This window comes from Stigmatopora argus, chromosome 6 (assembly GCF_051989625.1).
Source record: "Stigmatopora argus isolate UIUO_Sarg chromosome 6, RoL_Sarg_1.0, whole genome shotgun sequence".
In the NCBI taxonomy this organism is placed as follows: domain Eukaryota; kingdom Metazoa; phylum Chordata; class Actinopteri; order Syngnathiformes; family Syngnathidae; genus Stigmatopora; species Stigmatopora argus.
Window position 1 is genome coordinate 19,291,677 of NC_135392.1, and position 18,688 is coordinate 19,310,364.

The 18,688-nt window shown below is 42.4% G+C and overlaps 1 protein-coding gene across 5 annotated transcripts in view; it reads left to right on the top strand.

Moving 5' to 3' along the window:
• Positions 1-58: 58 nt before the first annotated feature.
• The window catches only part of serinc3 (serine incorporator 3), a 63,292-nt gene continuing 44,662 nt past the window's right edge, over positions 59-18,688 (top strand). For 3 of the 5 annotated variants that reach the window (XM_077602598.1, XM_077602595.1, XM_077602596.1), the window contains exons 1-2: positions 59-1,148; positions 12,245-12,406. In XM_077602598.1, coding sequence (XP_077458724.1) covers positions 1,110-1,148; positions 12,245-12,406 — 201 coding nt within the window. In that variant the 5' untranslated portion in view covers positions 59-1,109. Of the gene's footprint in view, positions 1,149-8,571; positions 8,908-12,244; positions 12,407-17,179; positions 17,517-18,688 lie in introns of those variants that run through there. The other 2 variants (XM_077602599.1, XM_077602597.1) reach the window with 2 other exon arrangements.

The window sequence follows — 18,688 nt, forward strand, 5'->3', positions numbered from 1 at the left end:
ATTTAATCTGAAATTTTAGGTTATTGAGTATGTGAGTTGCCAGAGAGTTCTACTACTAGGATTGATCCACAATGTCTGGAAATTATGAATAAATCTTGATTTTTCCAGTACCACAAAATTGAGAAGTGCAACCTTGACAAAGTACTTACATTTTTCTAAAAAGTTAACCAGTGAAATGTGAGTAGTCAGGGAGGTGCACTACTAGGACTGGCTGGAAATTATGAAAATCTTTATTTAGGCTATTATAATGCTATTAAAATAAATCAGACGCCTGCCATTCCGTGTGTTTCACATAATACTGTACTCGTGAATTGAAGTGTCTTTTAATCGTGCGACTTTGTCATTTTTAAATTGTGACAATCCTCGATCTATAAAACGCTTTATGGTTTAGAACAGTTTAAAGCTACAAGCACACTGAAGTTAACTGCTTTGCCTCTCCTCTGTTTTGAATGGATTTACCGTAATGCTTGGATTACGCAGGTGGGCTATTTTGAGCCTCCGCTCATTTTGACCACGAAAACGCGAACGTCCGCTGCCTTGACCGCAGTGTGCACCTGGAGTGAATCATTTGAAATACAAGAAATAATTTTACTCTTTTGGTCCTACAATCAACTGAGAGTGATAATTGTCACACATTATGTTTTAAAGCAGGGGTGCCCAAACTGGTCCTCGAGGGCCGCTGTGGGTGCAGGTTTTTCTTCCAACCGATCCAGCACAGACACTTTGGCCAATGAGATTTCTGCAGAAAAACAAGAAGCACCTGACTGCAATCCACTGATTGCACTTGAAGGACACCAGATTGGTGAAAAGGTGTGCTCTTTCTGGGTTGGAATGAAAACCTGCACCCACCTTTGTGGAATAGTTTGGAGACCACTGTATAAAGTCTACTGGCTGAAGGCATAGTAATAATGCAGTGTTGGCAAGTTGATGTGTTTTGAGCGTCTTAATCCCCCCGCCCCCCTGTCGACACTCAACCTCTCACCTAGGTCATCTGAGATTAATTAAGGCTGTGGGCACAGAAGCGAAGGAGTCACCGGCGGACAAAGAGGGATTGCGCATTTTTATTGACGCTTTATCAACGCCACATATTACGTCACAAGCTGACGACCATGGGGTCTGCCTTCACGCTCCTTTCCTGCACGAGCTTTGTAAGTTACTTCATCAGGTGCATTGTATTTACTTGGTGTTGCAATGTGATGTCGATAAGCAACAGGCATTTGAATGTTGCTAGCCTTTTTCCTACTAAGCCCCCCGGGCCAGACACAGTTTATAAGCGTTTGACTGCTGCACTAGTTCTTTTTTCTGCCTGCCCACCTTTTACATTTTAAACGTCTCATTCCTATTCATTGACATCGAAAGTGCAGATCTAAGTGAAAAAAGAGTTTACATTTACTGTTGGTCATTTGCTCACGTGTTTAAAAGGCTTACGCTTTGCCCCATTTATGAAAGATCACGCACAAGACACATTGGAATCAATTAATACAATACAATCATAACATTGAATTAGAATTTGTGTAGCTATTGTTGGAGAAATGTGTGTCTTTTTCCTCTGTTTGTTCCATTTACGAGTGCATTGTCGTGAAAAAATACCCGAACCCCCGCCCCCTCTGTGCGTCTCTCTCCCGTCCGTCGGCGAAATCCGTCCAATTTTAGTTCGATTAAACACATTTTATTACTATTAAACCACTAGTTATGTGTTACTTTGTTAATAGATGGCGAATTAGAAGAAATAAAAATTTTTTTTCCAATCCAATATCCTGTTTTTGGTGTTTTTTCAGAGGGTTGGAACGAATTAATTTATTTTCAATTCATTTCTATGGGAAACGTCCACTCGAGTTACGAAAAGCTCGTCATATGATCTCAGTCTCGGAACGGCTTACGATCGTATGTTGAGGTACCACTGTAGTTGCATGGTCATGTGCTTGCTACTTTTTTCCTTTTTCTATTATCTGGAACACACAAGGTGATGTAACCACTAAAAGCAGCTAAGTTGGCCCTGTTTGACTGGTATTAAATTCCTGAGGATCTTCCTATGCCTCTGTATCTCTTCACTATTCAATAGGAAGTGCATTGCATCAGGCTGATTGAAAAGTAACACCCTATTTTAAAATACGTACTCAAAAATGAAATTGGGGTTCATCTCAGTTCCTTTCTTATCAAATCCATAATTTTGTTTAAATTTTTAAAGGCTGGCAAAAATGGCTGGACATATTACCCTACAGCACTGTGCCCTGCTATTGGCCTCAGTTCCTGTGGTGATGAGTTGTACATGACAACTCTTGATCGATTTAGCATCAACTATCTTTGCATCTAAACAACGCATATCGAAACTCTGCAACATGCTGCTACGTCAGAGGTAGGGAACCTATGGCTCGTGAGCCATGGATGGCTCTTTTGATAGGGGTGTATGGCTCTCGTAAACTCACTGTAAGCTAGTGTGCCTCTAGCGCCACTGTAAGCATGTGTATATATTTTTAATTAAACTCCCTTGTAGATGCATAGTCTCATGGATACTCTGATTAGTAATGGTGCAACAATGTTAAAAGAATTCTGAGATGTTTCGTACTTTGAGTGTTGAAATGAAAAAAAAAACATTTTTTTACTATTAAAATCTGAGTATGGCTCTCAAGGACTAACATTTAAAAAATATGAATTGTTTCTGGCGCTCTCTGTCAAACGGCTTCCCAACCCCTGCTCTAGTGGGATGTGATACATCTCTGGACACTGTGCGACACTTAGTCATGCATCTCATTGATGCACGTAACTTATTATTCATTACCCATTGTAGTCTCATTGTATTTATTTACCCATCATTAGCCTCATTGTAAATATGCCACAAACCCTTGTATACTACTTTTTTTTCTTTCTTTTTTTTCATCTGTGGGCTGTTTCAAACCACATTTCACTGTACAGTGGTACCTCGTCATACGACCGCTCATCATACAAAATGCTCGTCTTACGGGGGAAATTTCGATCGAATAATTCGCCCGTTATGCGGTCAAAATTTCGTGATGCGACCAAGCCAGGTCTTTTTTGCATATCTTTCGTGTATAACAATATTTACGAGAACGGAACGATTAATTCAGACGAGTTTCTTATACGACCAGGAAACGCACAACGCGCATGCAAAAAGAGGGCTTTCTGGGTAATGAAGTATACTCCTGCACACAACACACAGAGGCAATGGCAACCTTTCTCAGAATAAAACTTCATTACCCACAATAACTACGTGGGAAGCTCAGCTATGTCATTTCCTGTTATTCTTTCTTAGGAAAGGTCCCGCGATCGTTCCTTAAAGACTATTTCTCGTTGGCAAGTGCTCGTGCGTTATCCTATTGTGAGGACATTTGTGTGCATCATTTTGGGAATATTTTGAAGGCAATACAACAGCAAACAGTCCATCGATAGCGAACGTGAGGGCGGAGGCGTGGCAAACCGCCAACCCGAAAAACGAAGGTAACAAAAGATTACAACGAAATTAGAATTCAGTTTTGTGTAAAGTGTTGGGGAAATTTTCTCTATAATTATATTAAAGTTAAGTTAGTAATCTGACTCCAATTTGTGACCTTACCCGACTGCCACTCATCCAACAATTTGCGCGCTCGTTCTGCAATAGAAAGGTACCAGGAAGCCGACATTTTCACACACGGGTGGATTTATTTCTAACACACAAATCTAATACATAAGCCTGTGGTTCAGGTCCCTCTCAGTCCATCTTTAAGCGTCTCTGTTGCCACCAGTCGTCGTAGTTCTCCTTCTGAGTTGCCCAGGAACTTAGTTATAGTCCACAATATGCAAATGACACAACAACGAAGGCATCCTGGCCATTGGTCCTTATTTCACGCAGAATCTCCTCGCGGTTCCGCCGAGTTGTACTTTTCCTGTCCAGCAACTGCCTCTTTGTTATCTCGTCTTGGCTCCTGCAAACAGTCCACTCCAACCCCCACATCCTGTCCGCGACCCCCGCACACACTAGATTAGATCTCCCTACATTCCACAGGAAATGTAGGGAGATCTAATGAACTATCTTTAAGCTTAACTCTTAATATTCCTTCAAAAGTTACATTAAACGTATGTTTGAGTGTCTGTATACATTAATCCAAGTTAATTTAAATTTGTTTGTTCCGTTTACGAGTGCGTTGTCGTGGGAAACGTCTCTGTCTCCCATCGGCGAAATCTGCCCAATTTTAGTTAGATTAAACACATTTTATTACTATTAAACCACTAGTTATGTGTTACTTTGGTAATAGATGGCGAATTAGGAGAAATAAAACATTTTTTCCAATCCAATATCCTGTTTTTGGTGTTTTTTCAGAGGGCTGGAACGAATGAATTTGTTTTCCATTCATTTCAATGGAAAACGTCCGCTCGAGTTACGAGAATCTCGTCATACGAGCTCAGTTCCGGAACGGATTAAGCTCGTATCTCGAGGTACCACTGTACTTGTATAATAGTTACATTAAAGATCATTTACTCTGCTATCCAGTGCCCTCTTTTTAAACACAGTGTTATAAATCATTAAAGTTAGTAATCATTCATATTTAATCAACTATCTGCAAGTAAGGATATAAAAAGCATACAATACAGACGCTCCCCTACTTACGAACGCAATTGGTTCCGAGCGATTGTTCATAAGTTGAATTTGTTTGTAAGTTGATTCAGTGCTATATTTTGTATTATAATTTATGTTTAAGGCCGATATAAGTATATTGAAGGTTTATATAAGTGCATTTGTATGTTTAAGGCTTGTATAAGTAACACACATTGGTTTGTACTGAAAAAAAAACATTTAATAAAATGGAGAGAATATATACAGTACTGTAGAGAGAGAGGGAGATTTATGTATTAGAAACTGGCCAAAAGAAGCGACCTAATGACGATTGCACAGTTTTCTTCTTTTTTTCATCATAAATGATGCGGTAGCACTGTATGGCATCATTCAATTGATTTGCAAACTTTGTGCAACGTTCAATATTTGGGTCCTGCTGCTCGATCTTTCTGTTTATAAATGGTACTGACGGTCGAACGATTCAATGCCCGTGAAACGCTCACCACTCTCACGCGCATCAAGCTTCGTTATTATTGCCACTCGTTTCAAATGAAATGGCTTGCCTCTTCCTTGCAACTCCCTCAATAGAAGCCTTTAGCTTTTTACCAACCATATTCAATATTGGATGCATGAGATATTTAATGATACAAATGAAAAAGGTTATTTGCACACTACATAGATACATTCACGCACTTCCGCATTGCAACGAAGAAGAAGGTAGATGCTGGGTGAGCTGAGCTCTCACAGCGCCAGGCGTCGGTATTAGCGGCGGAAAGAAGTACTACTCCGAAAAAGGCGCGAAATACAAAATTGGACTTGCAAACCTATTTGGACTTAAACGCAATTTGCAGACATGTTCGTATGTACCGTTGTTCGTAAGTTGAATGTTCGTAAGTAGGGGAGCGTCTGTACAGAGAACAATCAATAAATTTGGTTACTTATGAACACAGGTGCACACACCACACCAAGATACTGAAGACCCGTGCTGAAAGACAACGAACAATTTCAGTCAACTTCCACCAAACAGGCCTTTCAACAACTATTTTAACATTCATCTTCCATACCGTGTATCCTCACAAAGGTTGCAGGGATTGCTGGAGCCTATCCCAGTGGACCTGGGGCGAAAGGCTTAATACACCCTTGACTGGCCGCCAGTCAGCCATAGGACACACTGAGAGACAGACAACCATTCGCATGCCCAATCATACCACCACTAAGCAGGAATCAATCCCACACTTGCCCGCATCGAAGGAGTGAACCCTTACACCATCAGGTTGGATTTTGACAACATCATAAAATAAGATGGAAATGTGCAGTTGAAAAACTAATGACATCTTCATTAGAGGTAAGATCTTGAGCCCGAACCCGACCCGACCCAAAATTCGGATCGGGTCGGGCCTAAAATGTCAATCATTACTTCGGGTTCGGGTCGGGCCGGCCTTCTCGCTCGCTGAAAAAAAATGTCCTATACTAAAACGATGTGTGGTCTCTTGCTGACTTTTTTTTTTCTTCTTAAATACATGTTTTTCAAAATGTATACTAGAACGATGTGTGGATACTAAACTAAGGAATACTTTTTATAAAATAAAAAATTGGGAATTTTGGTTAGCGTGTCGGCCTCACAGCTCTGGGGTCCTGGGTTCAAATCCGGGTCACGTCCACCTGTGTGGAGTTTGCATGTTCTCGCTGGGCCTGCGTGGGTTTCCTCCGGGTACTCCGGTTTCCTCCCACATTCCAAAAACATGCATGGTAGGCTGATTAGATACTCTAAATTGCCCCTAGGTATGAGCGTGTGTGTGTGTGCATGGTTGTCTGTCTCCCCGTGCCTGTGATTGGCTGGCCACTAATTCCGGGTGTCCTCCGCCTCTGGCACGACGTCAGCTGGGATAGGCTCCAGCCCCCCTGCGACCCTAATGAGGATAAAGCGGGTCAGAAAGTGAGATGAGATGAGAGACAGAGAAGGCGCTGTAATGTAATTGCAATTGGAGGCGGAGCAGCATGCCCTGTGCATGTCACGTGAATGCTGCAAGAAGTTAAGGATAAACTAAAGACAGAAGAACTAAAAAGAGATACATTCACCGGTACCGGTAACCGTGAGTTTTGGAAAAGCTTCACATTGATAGTTGAATATGCCAGAGAAACTTGCGTTGGCTTTGCTGAATGTAGTCAATGTGGATTTTTTCGGCCCAATTTGACCTCTAATCTTAATCCTTTTTTGAGACCTATACAAATATTTACCATACTCTAAGTCTAAGAACAACATCCCATTCTCTCTCTAAAATGCATTAAGCACAATAGAACATGGCATTATTGCCCTAGAGCAGGGGTCTCAAACTCGCAGCCCGCGGGCCAACTGCGGCCCTCAGGACGATAATTTGCGGCCCCCGTCTTAATATGAAAGATTAATGTTCGTGCGGCCCGCAAGATTGATATGAATGACACTTGTTGTGTTCGGAGCTGAATGAACCAATCGCGGTGAGGTATGCGGCTCTGGAGGGCGGGACATCGGCCGGGCTGTCCAGTGCCTCGCTCACTCACTCATTCATTCCTCCAATCAGCTGGGCGGAGGAGAAGCCGTGAAGCCGATCACTCCGCTCGGCGCGCACACTCCTCCGCTGCTCTCAGCATAGAACTGAATGAGGCGCTATGATCCGTGATCCAGCCTGTGTCAGTGTCTGTAGCTATCTCCACGAGTGAAACGGAGAGCGAAAGTGCGCATGCGCTACAGACCCGCGCGACTGAAAGTGAAAGATCAACCCGAGACTCTTTCCAAGTGGAAAAACATATTACAGAGCCCCAGAGATGTCTCTTTCAAAGCCTGCCGTGAAGAGAAAGGTCGGTGATGAGCACAGACAGTTTCAAGAAAAGTGGGGAGTGCAATATTTCTTTGTTGAACACAAGGGCACCCCGACGTGTCTCATTTGCACTGAAAAAGTTGCGGTGCACAAGGAATACAATTTGAAACGTCATTATACTACGAGACATGCTGAGGAGTACGAAAAATACCAGGGAGATGAGAGAGCCAACCAGGTTGCCAGTCTTAAAACATGTCTTCTGAGGCAACAGGATTTCTTCAAGAAGGCTACCAAAGACAGTAATGCAGCAGTCGAAGCTAGCTACGCCGTTTGTGAGTTGATTGCTAAAGCAAGAAAGCCATTCACAGAAGGTGAATTTATTTTTAAATTTATTTAAAGTGCATATTACAGGCTGCACATATTGTCTGTCCAGAAAAGAAAAGTCAGTTCAACCACATCAGCCTTTCTGCCAACACCGTGGCAAAGCGCATTTCTCACCTGTCAAGTGACATTTATGATCAATTGTGAGAAAGCACAATGTTTCAGTGTATATTCAGTGGCTCTTGATGAGACCACAGACATCACAGACACTGCCCAGCTCGCAATATATGTCCGTGGTGTTGATTACAATTTTGAAGTGATGGAGGAGTTGCTCACAGTAATTCCAATGCATGGCCAGACCACCGCTAAGGAAATATTTCACCCGCTGTGTGATGCCATTAAGAATGCCGGTTTGCCATGGAAGAGCTTTGTTGGAATAACAACCGATGGAGCCCCATCAGGGAGGAAGAATGGACTGGTAGCACTTGTTCAAAAAAACCTGGAAGAGGAGGGTGTGGAGGAGGCCATAGCTCTGCACTGCATTATCCATCAGCAGGCCCTTTGCAGCAGATGCCTGAAGTTTGACAATGTGATGTCTGTCGTTGTGAAATGCATCAACCAAATCAGATCCAGGGGCTTAAAGCACAGAAGGTTCCGTGCTTTTTTAGAGGAAATGGAGTCAGAATATGGGAATGTGCCGTGGCCGGATGATTCGCTGAAAGACGTTTCGCCGACGGACGTTTGACAGACGGACAGGTCGCCGAATGGACGTTCCACCGAACGGTCAATCGGCCGAGCGGAGGTTTCGCCGGCGCGCTCGCCCCGCCCCCGGATCGTGTGTGTACAACTTTTGCAACCTCGGCCCGCGGGCCATATACGGCCCGTTAGGATTTTTAATCCGGCCCGCCGAGTAGGTAAATCATATCCCTACGGTCATCGGAGGGGTTTCTCCCCGGGAACAGTGCTTCGTGGGCGGATTTTAATGACACATGCTGGGTTTCATTATCGAGCTCCATATATTTCCCGAGTTTGAGCACTTTAAAAATCGGCGGGGGTTCCCCCGAGCCTATCCGAGAATAGTGCGCCGTGAGCGGACTGGGTTGGACGACGCCCCGCTGAATTTCTGCAGCTCCAGAAATTTTTCAAATTTGAGCCCCACACACATTGGAGGGGTTTTTCACCGAGCACAGTGCCCTGTGGGCGGACAGGGGTGACACATGCCCCGCTGGAATCCTGAGCACCGTAAGTTTTTTCTAAGCGTGAGAACCACACATCGGCGGCGTTTTTTCCCGAGCGTAACCGAGGATAGTGACACATGAGCGGATTGGGTTGGCTGATGCCCCGCTGAAATCCCGAGCTCCATACATTTTTCAAAGTATGAGCACCACACACATCAACGGTGTGTTTCCCCAGTGCCTATCCGACATTTGATGTCGCAAATACAGATACTAGTATTTGTATTTAATCATTAAACGGTGTTTTCGGCTGGATTTGACCGAATTTGAGAGCATTTTGAGCCGTTTGGCGAATGGCTCTGTTCTTAAAATGGCCGACAAGCGACGACGTCGAGCTCCGTTGTCTCACAACGCGCATCGGACATCTAGTCTGTATACACAAAGAATATGTGAATTTCCTTTGCCTTCTTTTAAATACAATACTAGTATAAAATACAATACTAGCATTGTATATACAAATACTAGTATTTGTATTTAATCATTAAACGCATTTTGAGCCGTTTGGCCAATGGTCGTGTATATATAGATGTTTTTTTTTGCCTAATCGCGACATCATCGCGACATTTTACCGAGGAATTCACTTCCCTGGGCTCGGTTCTAATGTCCAAAGAGCTCCAGTATTTGTATTTGATCATTAAATGCTGTTTTAGGATGAAATTAACTTGATTGCTGTCATTATATGCCGTGTACTTGTATTTAGAAATATGCCCAGCGGGGGCAGTACATGCCCTTGTTATTGCAGGGGGGGCAGGCAGTACATGCCCTTGTTATTCCTAAATGAATGTTATCTGTAACGGCCGTATATGGCCCGTGGGCCGAGGTTGAAAAAGTTGTACACACACGATCCGGGGGCGGGGCGAGCGCGCCGGCGAAACCTCCGCTCGGCCGAGCGACCGTTCGGTGGAACGTCCATTCGGCGACCTGTCCGTCTGTCAAACGTCCGTCGGGGAAACGTCTTTCGTCGAATCATCCGAGCACCGGGATGTGCTCTACTTCACTGAGGTACGCTGGCTCAGCAGGGGAAACGTGTTGAAGAGATTTTTTGAGTTGAGAGCAGAAGTAAAAGACTTCATGGAGAGAGATGGGGTTGCTGTTCCTGTGCTAAGTGATCCCAAATGGCTCATGGACTTGGCTTTTCTTGTTGATATCACACATGAGCTTAATGTACTGAACAAGAAGCTACAAGGCCAGGGGCAACTTGTCAGTGCTGCCTATGACAACGTGAGAGCATTCTGCACTAAACTTGTGTTATGGAAAGCCCAGCTCTCTCAGACAAACCTTTGCCATTTCCCAGCATGCAAGGCCATTTCGAAGCTACAGGAGGAATTTGATCACAGATTTGCAGACTTCAAGACACACAAAGCCACATTTCAAATTTTTGCGGACCCCTTCTCCTTTGATGTGCAAGATGCCCCTCCTGAGCTTCAAATGGAGCTAATTGACCTGCAGTGAAACTCTGCACTCAAAGCCAAGTTCAGGGAGGTGAGTGGAGAAGCAGACAAGCTTGGGCAATTTTTGAGAGAGTTGACCCCCAGCTTCCCTGAACTTTCCTGAATGTTCAAGCGGACCATGTGCCTTTTTGGGAGCACATACTTGTGTGAGAAGCTCTTCTCCACCTTGAACTTCAATAAGTCCAAGTACAGGTCCAGACTTACTGATGAGCATCTTCAAGCTCTACTGAGGGTCTCCACTGCTTCCTCCCTCAAGCCAAATGTGACTCAGCTATGTGAGAAGAAGCGCTGCCAGGTCTCTAGCAGCAAGGAGTAGGCAAGAGAAGCCGTGTTCAGAATATTTCATGTTCAATGTTCCATTCAAGTTCAGAAAGTTAAAGGTTAAATTGCTGTTAATACAGACATTTGAAATGGAATAAAAATAATTAGTTTTCTCTACTTAGCCAGCCACTGTATATCTACTGTATGCTCATTATTATTTTATTTTTGTATTACTGATTTATTTATTTTTTATTCATCTTTAAGTTAATTTATTTAATTCATAATTTTTTTGTTAAAAAATAAAGATATTTGATAACGTTGGAATGTTTTATCAGCGCTTTTCTTGTGGAAATCCTGATGCGGCCCAGTCTCACCCATACTCTGCTTCTAGCGGCCCCCAGGTAAATTGAGTTTGAGACCCCTTCCCCTTGAGGGTAACCATTACAGTTTAAGTCAGGTGTCTCAAACCGATTCCGCCGAGGGCCGTAGTGGGTCCTGGTTTTTGTTCCAACCGATCCAGTGCCGACATTTTAACCAATCAGGTGTCTTCTAAAATAAGTAGCACCTGGCTGCAATCAACTGATTAACTGATTACACTTGCAAAAGGTATCCGCTTGTTGAGTTGGAATGAAAACCTGCACCCACTGAGGCCCTTTGATGACCGGTTTGAGACCACTGGTTTAAGTGGAACATATAAATTGTACAAATTAGCGTGCCAATTGACACGAGGGTGCAGTGGTTCTTTTTCTTGACTTCAGTGTGTGATTATGAGTGAATGGTTGTTTTTCTCAGTGTTATCTATTGACTGAGTGGCAACCAGTTTTGGGTATAGTATGCCCATTGTCTGACATAAGCTCCTGCACCCCGCAATCCTGACATGGATAAGGATTGTTGAAAAATGTAGCGCTCCAACTACCTGTAACAGCAGCAGAGTATTTTGGCACTGAAACAAGTCTAGAACTAAAATAGATCCTTAAATTGTGCATTTCACATCATTGCAATTTCAACGAATACCATTTCCAGACATACAATTTGTTATCATCTGGTTATGCTTAGCAACCTGGTGGGGCAGTGGTTCTTTCGTCTGTCTTTGATGTGGGCTGTGTGGGTTTGGGTCCTGCTCATGGTGGTTTGGTTGTGAGTATGAATGGTTGTCTGTTTTTGTTTGTGTGTATCCAACAACTGAATGGCGACCAGTCAAGGGGCTAATCTGCCTTTTGCCAAAGACAGCTCCAGTACCCCTGACAAGGAAAAGCGATGTTGAAATCAAATGAATGGTTTTGCATTCTAAATCACGTTTTAACATTTGGATTTAAAAGAAAAATACAAAAAATGAGAATGATGTTGAAACCTGGGATTTGCCTCCCAAAATACTTGGGTTCAACCCCAAATTTCCACAACCAACAAAAGAGTGCTGCTTTCCATATTCTTACTCCTTCTGCTTCTTAATTTTTGACCAGTGTTTAACTCCGCCGTTGACCGCAGTGAAATTCCCTGCCAACCCAATTCAAATGGATTGGATGGATTTATTGCCATTTCCCTTGCCACTAATGGCAGTGAATGAGTTAATATTTTTAAATATTTAATCTGGTGATTTCGAAGCATAGTGATGATTTACATCTTGTCCTCTAGGTGCCATGTCTGTGCGGCAGTGCTACATGTGTAGTGTGCAGCTGTTGCCAAAGTTGCAGAAATTCCACGGCGATCAGAATGATTTACGCTTCGATCCTGCTGATTGGGACCATGGTGGCCTGCATTATGCTGTCTCCAGGGATTGAAAAGCAACTTAAACGGGTATAATCGTGAAGGAATTTGTTCTATAAATTTTAAAGAATGAAAACACATTACCATCCCCACAGACGCCAGTCTGTACAGTCTACTTTTATTACCGTTATTTTCACGCCCATAGGGCGCACCGACTGTTAGGGCGCTGTCTCAGTTGTGGGTGCAATTTCTGTTTTTTGCCCATCGATAAGGCGCTTGATCAATGGAGGCTCTGCAATGGTCGTGCTGGCATTCAAATATGTTAGCATGCATGCTAGCGTATGTTTAAAAAAAAGGAAACGGGAGCAAAACTGAGTTTGATTTTGTTTTATTTACTTAATGTGTATTTGCGGTAATATAAGTCAAAGCATTCAAAAATCTACAAATCTGTCAAAGTGCTCATGTTCTATATCCGACATAAAGAGTTCGGCCAAGTGGGGGAGTTTGCCATCAATGTCAGGTTCCATCTCATTGTCAGGGTCAGAGTTGTCACCATGGGGTTTCGTAATTGTCATTCCAGCTTTAACGAAAGCTCAAACTACAGTGCTCGCCGACACTTTGACCGAGGTATCAACTATTCCTTCTAAATGATCAAGTAACTTGTGCGACGCTACCTGCCAGTTTTTGTATGGAACTACTATCTTTGCCATCCGACATCCATCACTCCCAAGCCGTTCGCAATTACTCAGCACTGAGTTCGGAGGAAGGGCAACTGAGATGCGTCTCATTACCTACAAAGGGCACTCAAACGAACGAATTAACAAGCAGCTGTGACATGTTGTTTATGTTAGCTGAGGCTGTCGGGACACTTAGATCCTGATGAGAGTTAATGATTGTTAAATGAGTCAGATATAAAAAAAAGTGTGAATATATTGCAGTGGGAACACTGCAATTTTGCGGTACAAATGAGAAAACTAACGATTGGGATCATGTCTTACTCTCAGGCGATCTACAAATGGTACATTGGCGATCAACTGGCCAATCAATGTAATGAACAGCCCTAGTCTAACTTCTCATCTCATTTTCTGAACCGCTTTATCCTCACTAGGGTTGCGGGGGGTGCTGGAGCCTATCCCAGCTGACTTCGGGCCAGAGGCGGGGAAAACCCTGAATTGGTGGCCAGCCAATTGCAGGGCACAATAAGACAAACAGTCATTCACGCCGACACTCATACCTAGGGGCAATTTAGAGTGTCCAATAAGCCTACCTTGCATGTTTTTGGAATGTGGGAGGAAACCGGAGTACCCAGAGAAAATTCACACAGAACCGGGGAAAACATGCAAACTTCACACCGGTTGAGCGACCTGGATTTGAACCCAGGTCCCCCACTGTGAGCTGCCAGGCCGCCCCCTGGTCTAAATTGAATCCAAATATTTAACAAGCAAGCTAGCTAATGGAGACTTCTATGGCTATTCAAGTCAGAAACAGAGCAAGGAGTTTTCATTCTCTGATTGGTCAGCAGTCCATTAACTTGTGCCCATTGTCTGTTAGAAGTGGAGGATGTTGTTTTCTACGTCTGCATTCAGCTGATAAAATGGAGGAGCATCCTTGGTGCCTCGTGCTTCCTTCTCTGGGGTACTTGTCGCCAGGGGCCCATTGTGTTCTCTCCTCTCCAGGGCTACTCTGTAAATAGGGGCCCATTGCGTTCCTTTATCTCCATCTGTTTTGGGCCTCTTACGTTATGTCATGTGGTCCGGAGCCGTTTGGTCGATTGAATTTTCCTGTTAACCTGCCACAGGCGGGCAACCCACTCGCACCCCCTCCTCAACCAACTCCCCCACCTCACACCCCTCATACACACACACAACGTACAAACTTAAAAATAGATTATTTCCTGATCAATTACACGTTTCAATTCAAATGTTGGTAATCTTTTATACAGTATTATTTTTCAGCAAAAAAACAAATTTTGAATCAATAGAAGAGTAGAAATACACAACATAGAACCACAAAAATAGAATACATTTAAATTAAAATTATTAAAAATAATTAATCTGAATTCAATGCTCAGATTTTAGCAGATTTTTTTATGTATTTTGCCCTTTTCACACTTGGCATTAAATTGTGTTCTGGATGATTGGATTGGACCGAAAATCTGACTTTCCTGGGCTTCTGTGAGGCGAAATCATCAACTACATCAGGGGTGCTCATTATGTCGATCGCGATCTACTAGTCAATCGCCAAGGTACCATTGGTAGATCGCCTGAGAGTAAGATTTGATCCAGTCTATTGGTTTCTTTCGGGCCATGAACTAAGTCTTGTTTGTACCACATCACAGCGTGCCAAGTGATGTACTCACACTTTTTTGAACACACACATCTGACTCTATTAGCAATCATCAAGCTCTCATGGAGATTTTCAGTGTGGTGCTGACAGCCTCGCCTAACATAACGGCCTATCACAGCTCCATGTTAAGGGGTCTTGATCTTGGACACATCAAAGACACTTGCCGCAACGATGCTTAAATTCTGCGCACTTTGTTGGTAATGAGACGCGCCTTATCTACCCCACCGAACTAAAATCCGAGTAAGACACACCCACCCCTAGAGGTTCTGCAGTGACTTAAATGAAGTGGTTTATGACATCTAGAAATGAGAGAGTAATGATTGGAGACCTCTATGGGCAAGTTGGTGAAGGAAATAGAGATGAAGAAGTGATTGAACATTCAGAATAGGAACCTCGAAGGACAGATGTTGGTGGACTTTGTTAAAAGGGTAATTGTGCACACATTAACCTTTATGCTTTTCTTTCACCACACATGCACATAATAGTGATTAGATGAGAATGACTGTTTCTAGTTAGTTATTTGGGTTTTGAAGCCTTCCTACATTCTATGATAAATAGCCTTCTTGCCACCACCTCTGCCATTTGTTTGTGACTCCTTGGTCCCTCAATAAATGCTGGTAATAAATAAATGGTCAGCAGGAGATTCTGCCAAGACTTAAGGCATGAGGGGGAAGGCTTTCTGTGTACTATAGCTGATGTGTTTGTCTGTCTAAAAGTCTTCATTAAAAGCAATTATATTCATCTATCTACTTTTTGTTAGACAGTAGATTTATAAACAAGATAAACCTATCAGTTGAAAATGGTTTAGTACACCTAGTTTGAGAATAAACTACGACATTATGACTGCCGTATTTACTCGCCCGCGTATAAGCCGCACCCTTAAAATTGTTGAATTTTACAATTTCTCGCTCATAAGCCACCCCCTGATTCACAAATTTCACTTCCATGTTCATGGTTTTAATAGGGAGTGCAAATGTGTTACTTTAAAGGGAAAATCTAAAGAAAAATCTTCACAAATGGTATTTCTGAGATACTGTATGAATCGAAAGCACATTATTAGGGTCAATATCATAAGGAAGTTAATATGACTGTCTTTGTAAATGCAAAATATCAAATTATTTATTCAATTTGAAACAAGTAATAAGTATATCTTGATGAGAATCTGATGCTTTTTAATGACAGCAATTACAATTTTCAAGTTTAGCATGTTGTGGTCGCCCGATTCCAGTGATGCAAAAATAAGTAATGTAATGTTTTTAATCGCATAATTTTATGACTTTTCTCCAAATATTACTTATCTCCTAATATTACACAAAAAATGTGCTCACACAGATTTTATGTCGTCATATTTTCATTTTAACCTTGTAATAGTTCAATTTTAATCTCGTTATATTCATATTAATTTTCTCTCTGAATATTACATTGTATGACTTCTTGCAATTTCCCTCGGTACACCTGACCATTGCTCTCGGGACATCAGTGTGCTGCGGCACAGTGGTTGGGAAGCACTGGTCCAGTGGGTGTATTACAAGAGGGTCTCTTAGAACAGTATTTCCCAACCAGTGTGCCATGAGCGATGCTCAGGTGTAATATTTTTGCGTAATATTGGAAGAAAAAGTCAAAAATTAAAATAAGGTTAAAAAAACGTTGCATTATTTTAACATCAGTTGAACTGAAAGTTGTTCGGGGTCTGCAAACATCAACTTTAATTACGTTAGATCGGTGGGAAAAATTGATTTTGGAATAATTTGGGGGGGATTATTTGATTCCTGGTAGTAAAACTTTGATGAGAACAAATTTATAATGTTAATATAGGCGACATGGTTTTAAAATAGAAGATTTTCAGCTAGTGGTCTGCATTGAGATTTTTTTAATGCGAAAAGTGTGCCATAGCTCAAAAAAGGTTGGGAAACACTGTCCTAGAAGACTAAAACAACTGCTAGGTGATGGAGACTGGTAGGCGAGTAGTGGGGGCGTCTTCAGGGAACCAGGAAGTTCAAAAGTGTATTCAGGAAAAAAGATTCCCCAAGAAGATGTGAGACATTGGAAAGATAGACAAGAGTAGTCAAAAATACAGTGGTACCTCGAGATACGAGCTTAATGCGTTCCGGGAATGAGTTTGTATGTCCATTTACACGTATCTCAAATCAACGTTTCCCATAGAAATGAACTAAAAACAAATTAATTCGATCCAACCCTGGGAAAAAAACACGAAAAAACAGGATATTGGAATGGTAAAACATTTTTATTTGTTCTAATTCGCCATCTATTAACAGACTAACGAATAACTAGTGGTTATGATGTTTGATAGTACTAAAATTAGATGGACTTCAAGGAGGGGAGAGTGAGAGGGACAGAGAGAGAGACTTTTTGCACGGCAACGCGCTCGTAACATAACAAACAAATTTAAATGAACTTGGTTTACGATACAGACACACTCAAAAATAAATTTAATCTAACCTTAGACGCAACTTAATTCAGATTTTGTTTTAAATTTTTATACCTTTCTTTTCCCAGGTTGGCTCTATTTGCCCCGCCTCCACCCTGATTTTTAGCTGCAGTTTTTAAAGGAACCTATCGAGGATTTTTTGCGCTTGTCTTCCCTTCAAAATATTCTGAAAATGATGCACACAAATGTCCTCACAATAGGATAACGCACAACCACTTGCCAACGGGAAGTAGTATACTCCTCTCGTATTGGCGAGCAAGATCCGCCACGCGTACACCATTCTGCACTGACTAACGGGGGAAAAAATGCAATGCTCCGACCAGTGCTTGTAGAGACATTTACACGAGGGAGTTGCAGCAAGGAAGACAGTGCCCATGATGTTCTCATAAGCAGCCTAATATCAAGGTAAATATTTGCTCGAAATTTTACTCGTATCTCAAATTGCTCATATGTCGGGGCACTCATATGTCAAGGTATTACTGTTTAGGAAAATGAGACATAAGGCAAATGTATAAGTGGGAAGGGACAAACAGGGGGCATAGAGGAGACAACGATCTGTACAGGCTGGCCAGACAGAGAAACAGTGATGGTTTGGAGGTCATGCAGATTAGAGTGATGAAGGACAGAGATGTTGTGATGTTGATAGAGGTCAGTATTGTGCTCGGAAGATGGAATAATTATTTTGACAAATTATTGAATGAGGAAAAGTAGGAATTAGGGCACCTGTATTGCACCAGGAAGCGACAAAGATAAGCAAATATGAAGTTAGAGAGGCTATGAAGAGGATAAAGAAAAAGCTTGGGGCTTTATTTGTAGAATGATATTAAAGGTGGAACTGCCAGGAAACACGGCCAGATGTCAAAAAATTTAAGATACATGGATATCGTGAGGGAGGACAGGAAAGGGGGTGGCATAGGAGAGAATAATGGACAATACGTAGCGTGCCGTCAAGAAATAAAACCAAGCGGTCAGGGCCATACAAAAATTTAATTTAGTGCACAGAGAAGGCGCACCGACCGACCGATTGGGCGCATCGACCATTTTAGAGAAAATTTCTGACTCAAATGCGCCCTATAGGTGTGAAAATATGGTACTTAAAGTACTGTACTCACAGTGAAAATAGTTCCTATCCGCTTGATTAAAAACAGCTTTAGTCTAAGTCCTCTTTGTCAGAATCGAGAGGCATTGGATCATCGATCAGGAGGCCTCGTAGGGGCAGCTCGAGGAGCTTTTTTCTGCGAGAGTGATGGGGAGTTGTGATCGCTATTTCTTTTTTTTGTACAAATCTTCCTTTGTACAAGGAAATGACACTGTCAAGGCAATTGCCATATTCGATGGCTACGACCATGTCATCAATCTCTGGGACACTTTGTTTCAAACTGTGAGCCATATTGAAAATGTCTGGCCAGTTTCTCAAAGTACTAAGACCACGTTATTCATCTTTATTGCCGTCATTGTTTTGGGGGAAATTAATGTCCTACCCGCCCAGAGAGCTTTATTTTCGGATAAGAGCGACAGCGTCCCCCTGCTGCCCAGACTTAAATGGAAAATAAACTTCCACTTTGTACCTCCGCGGT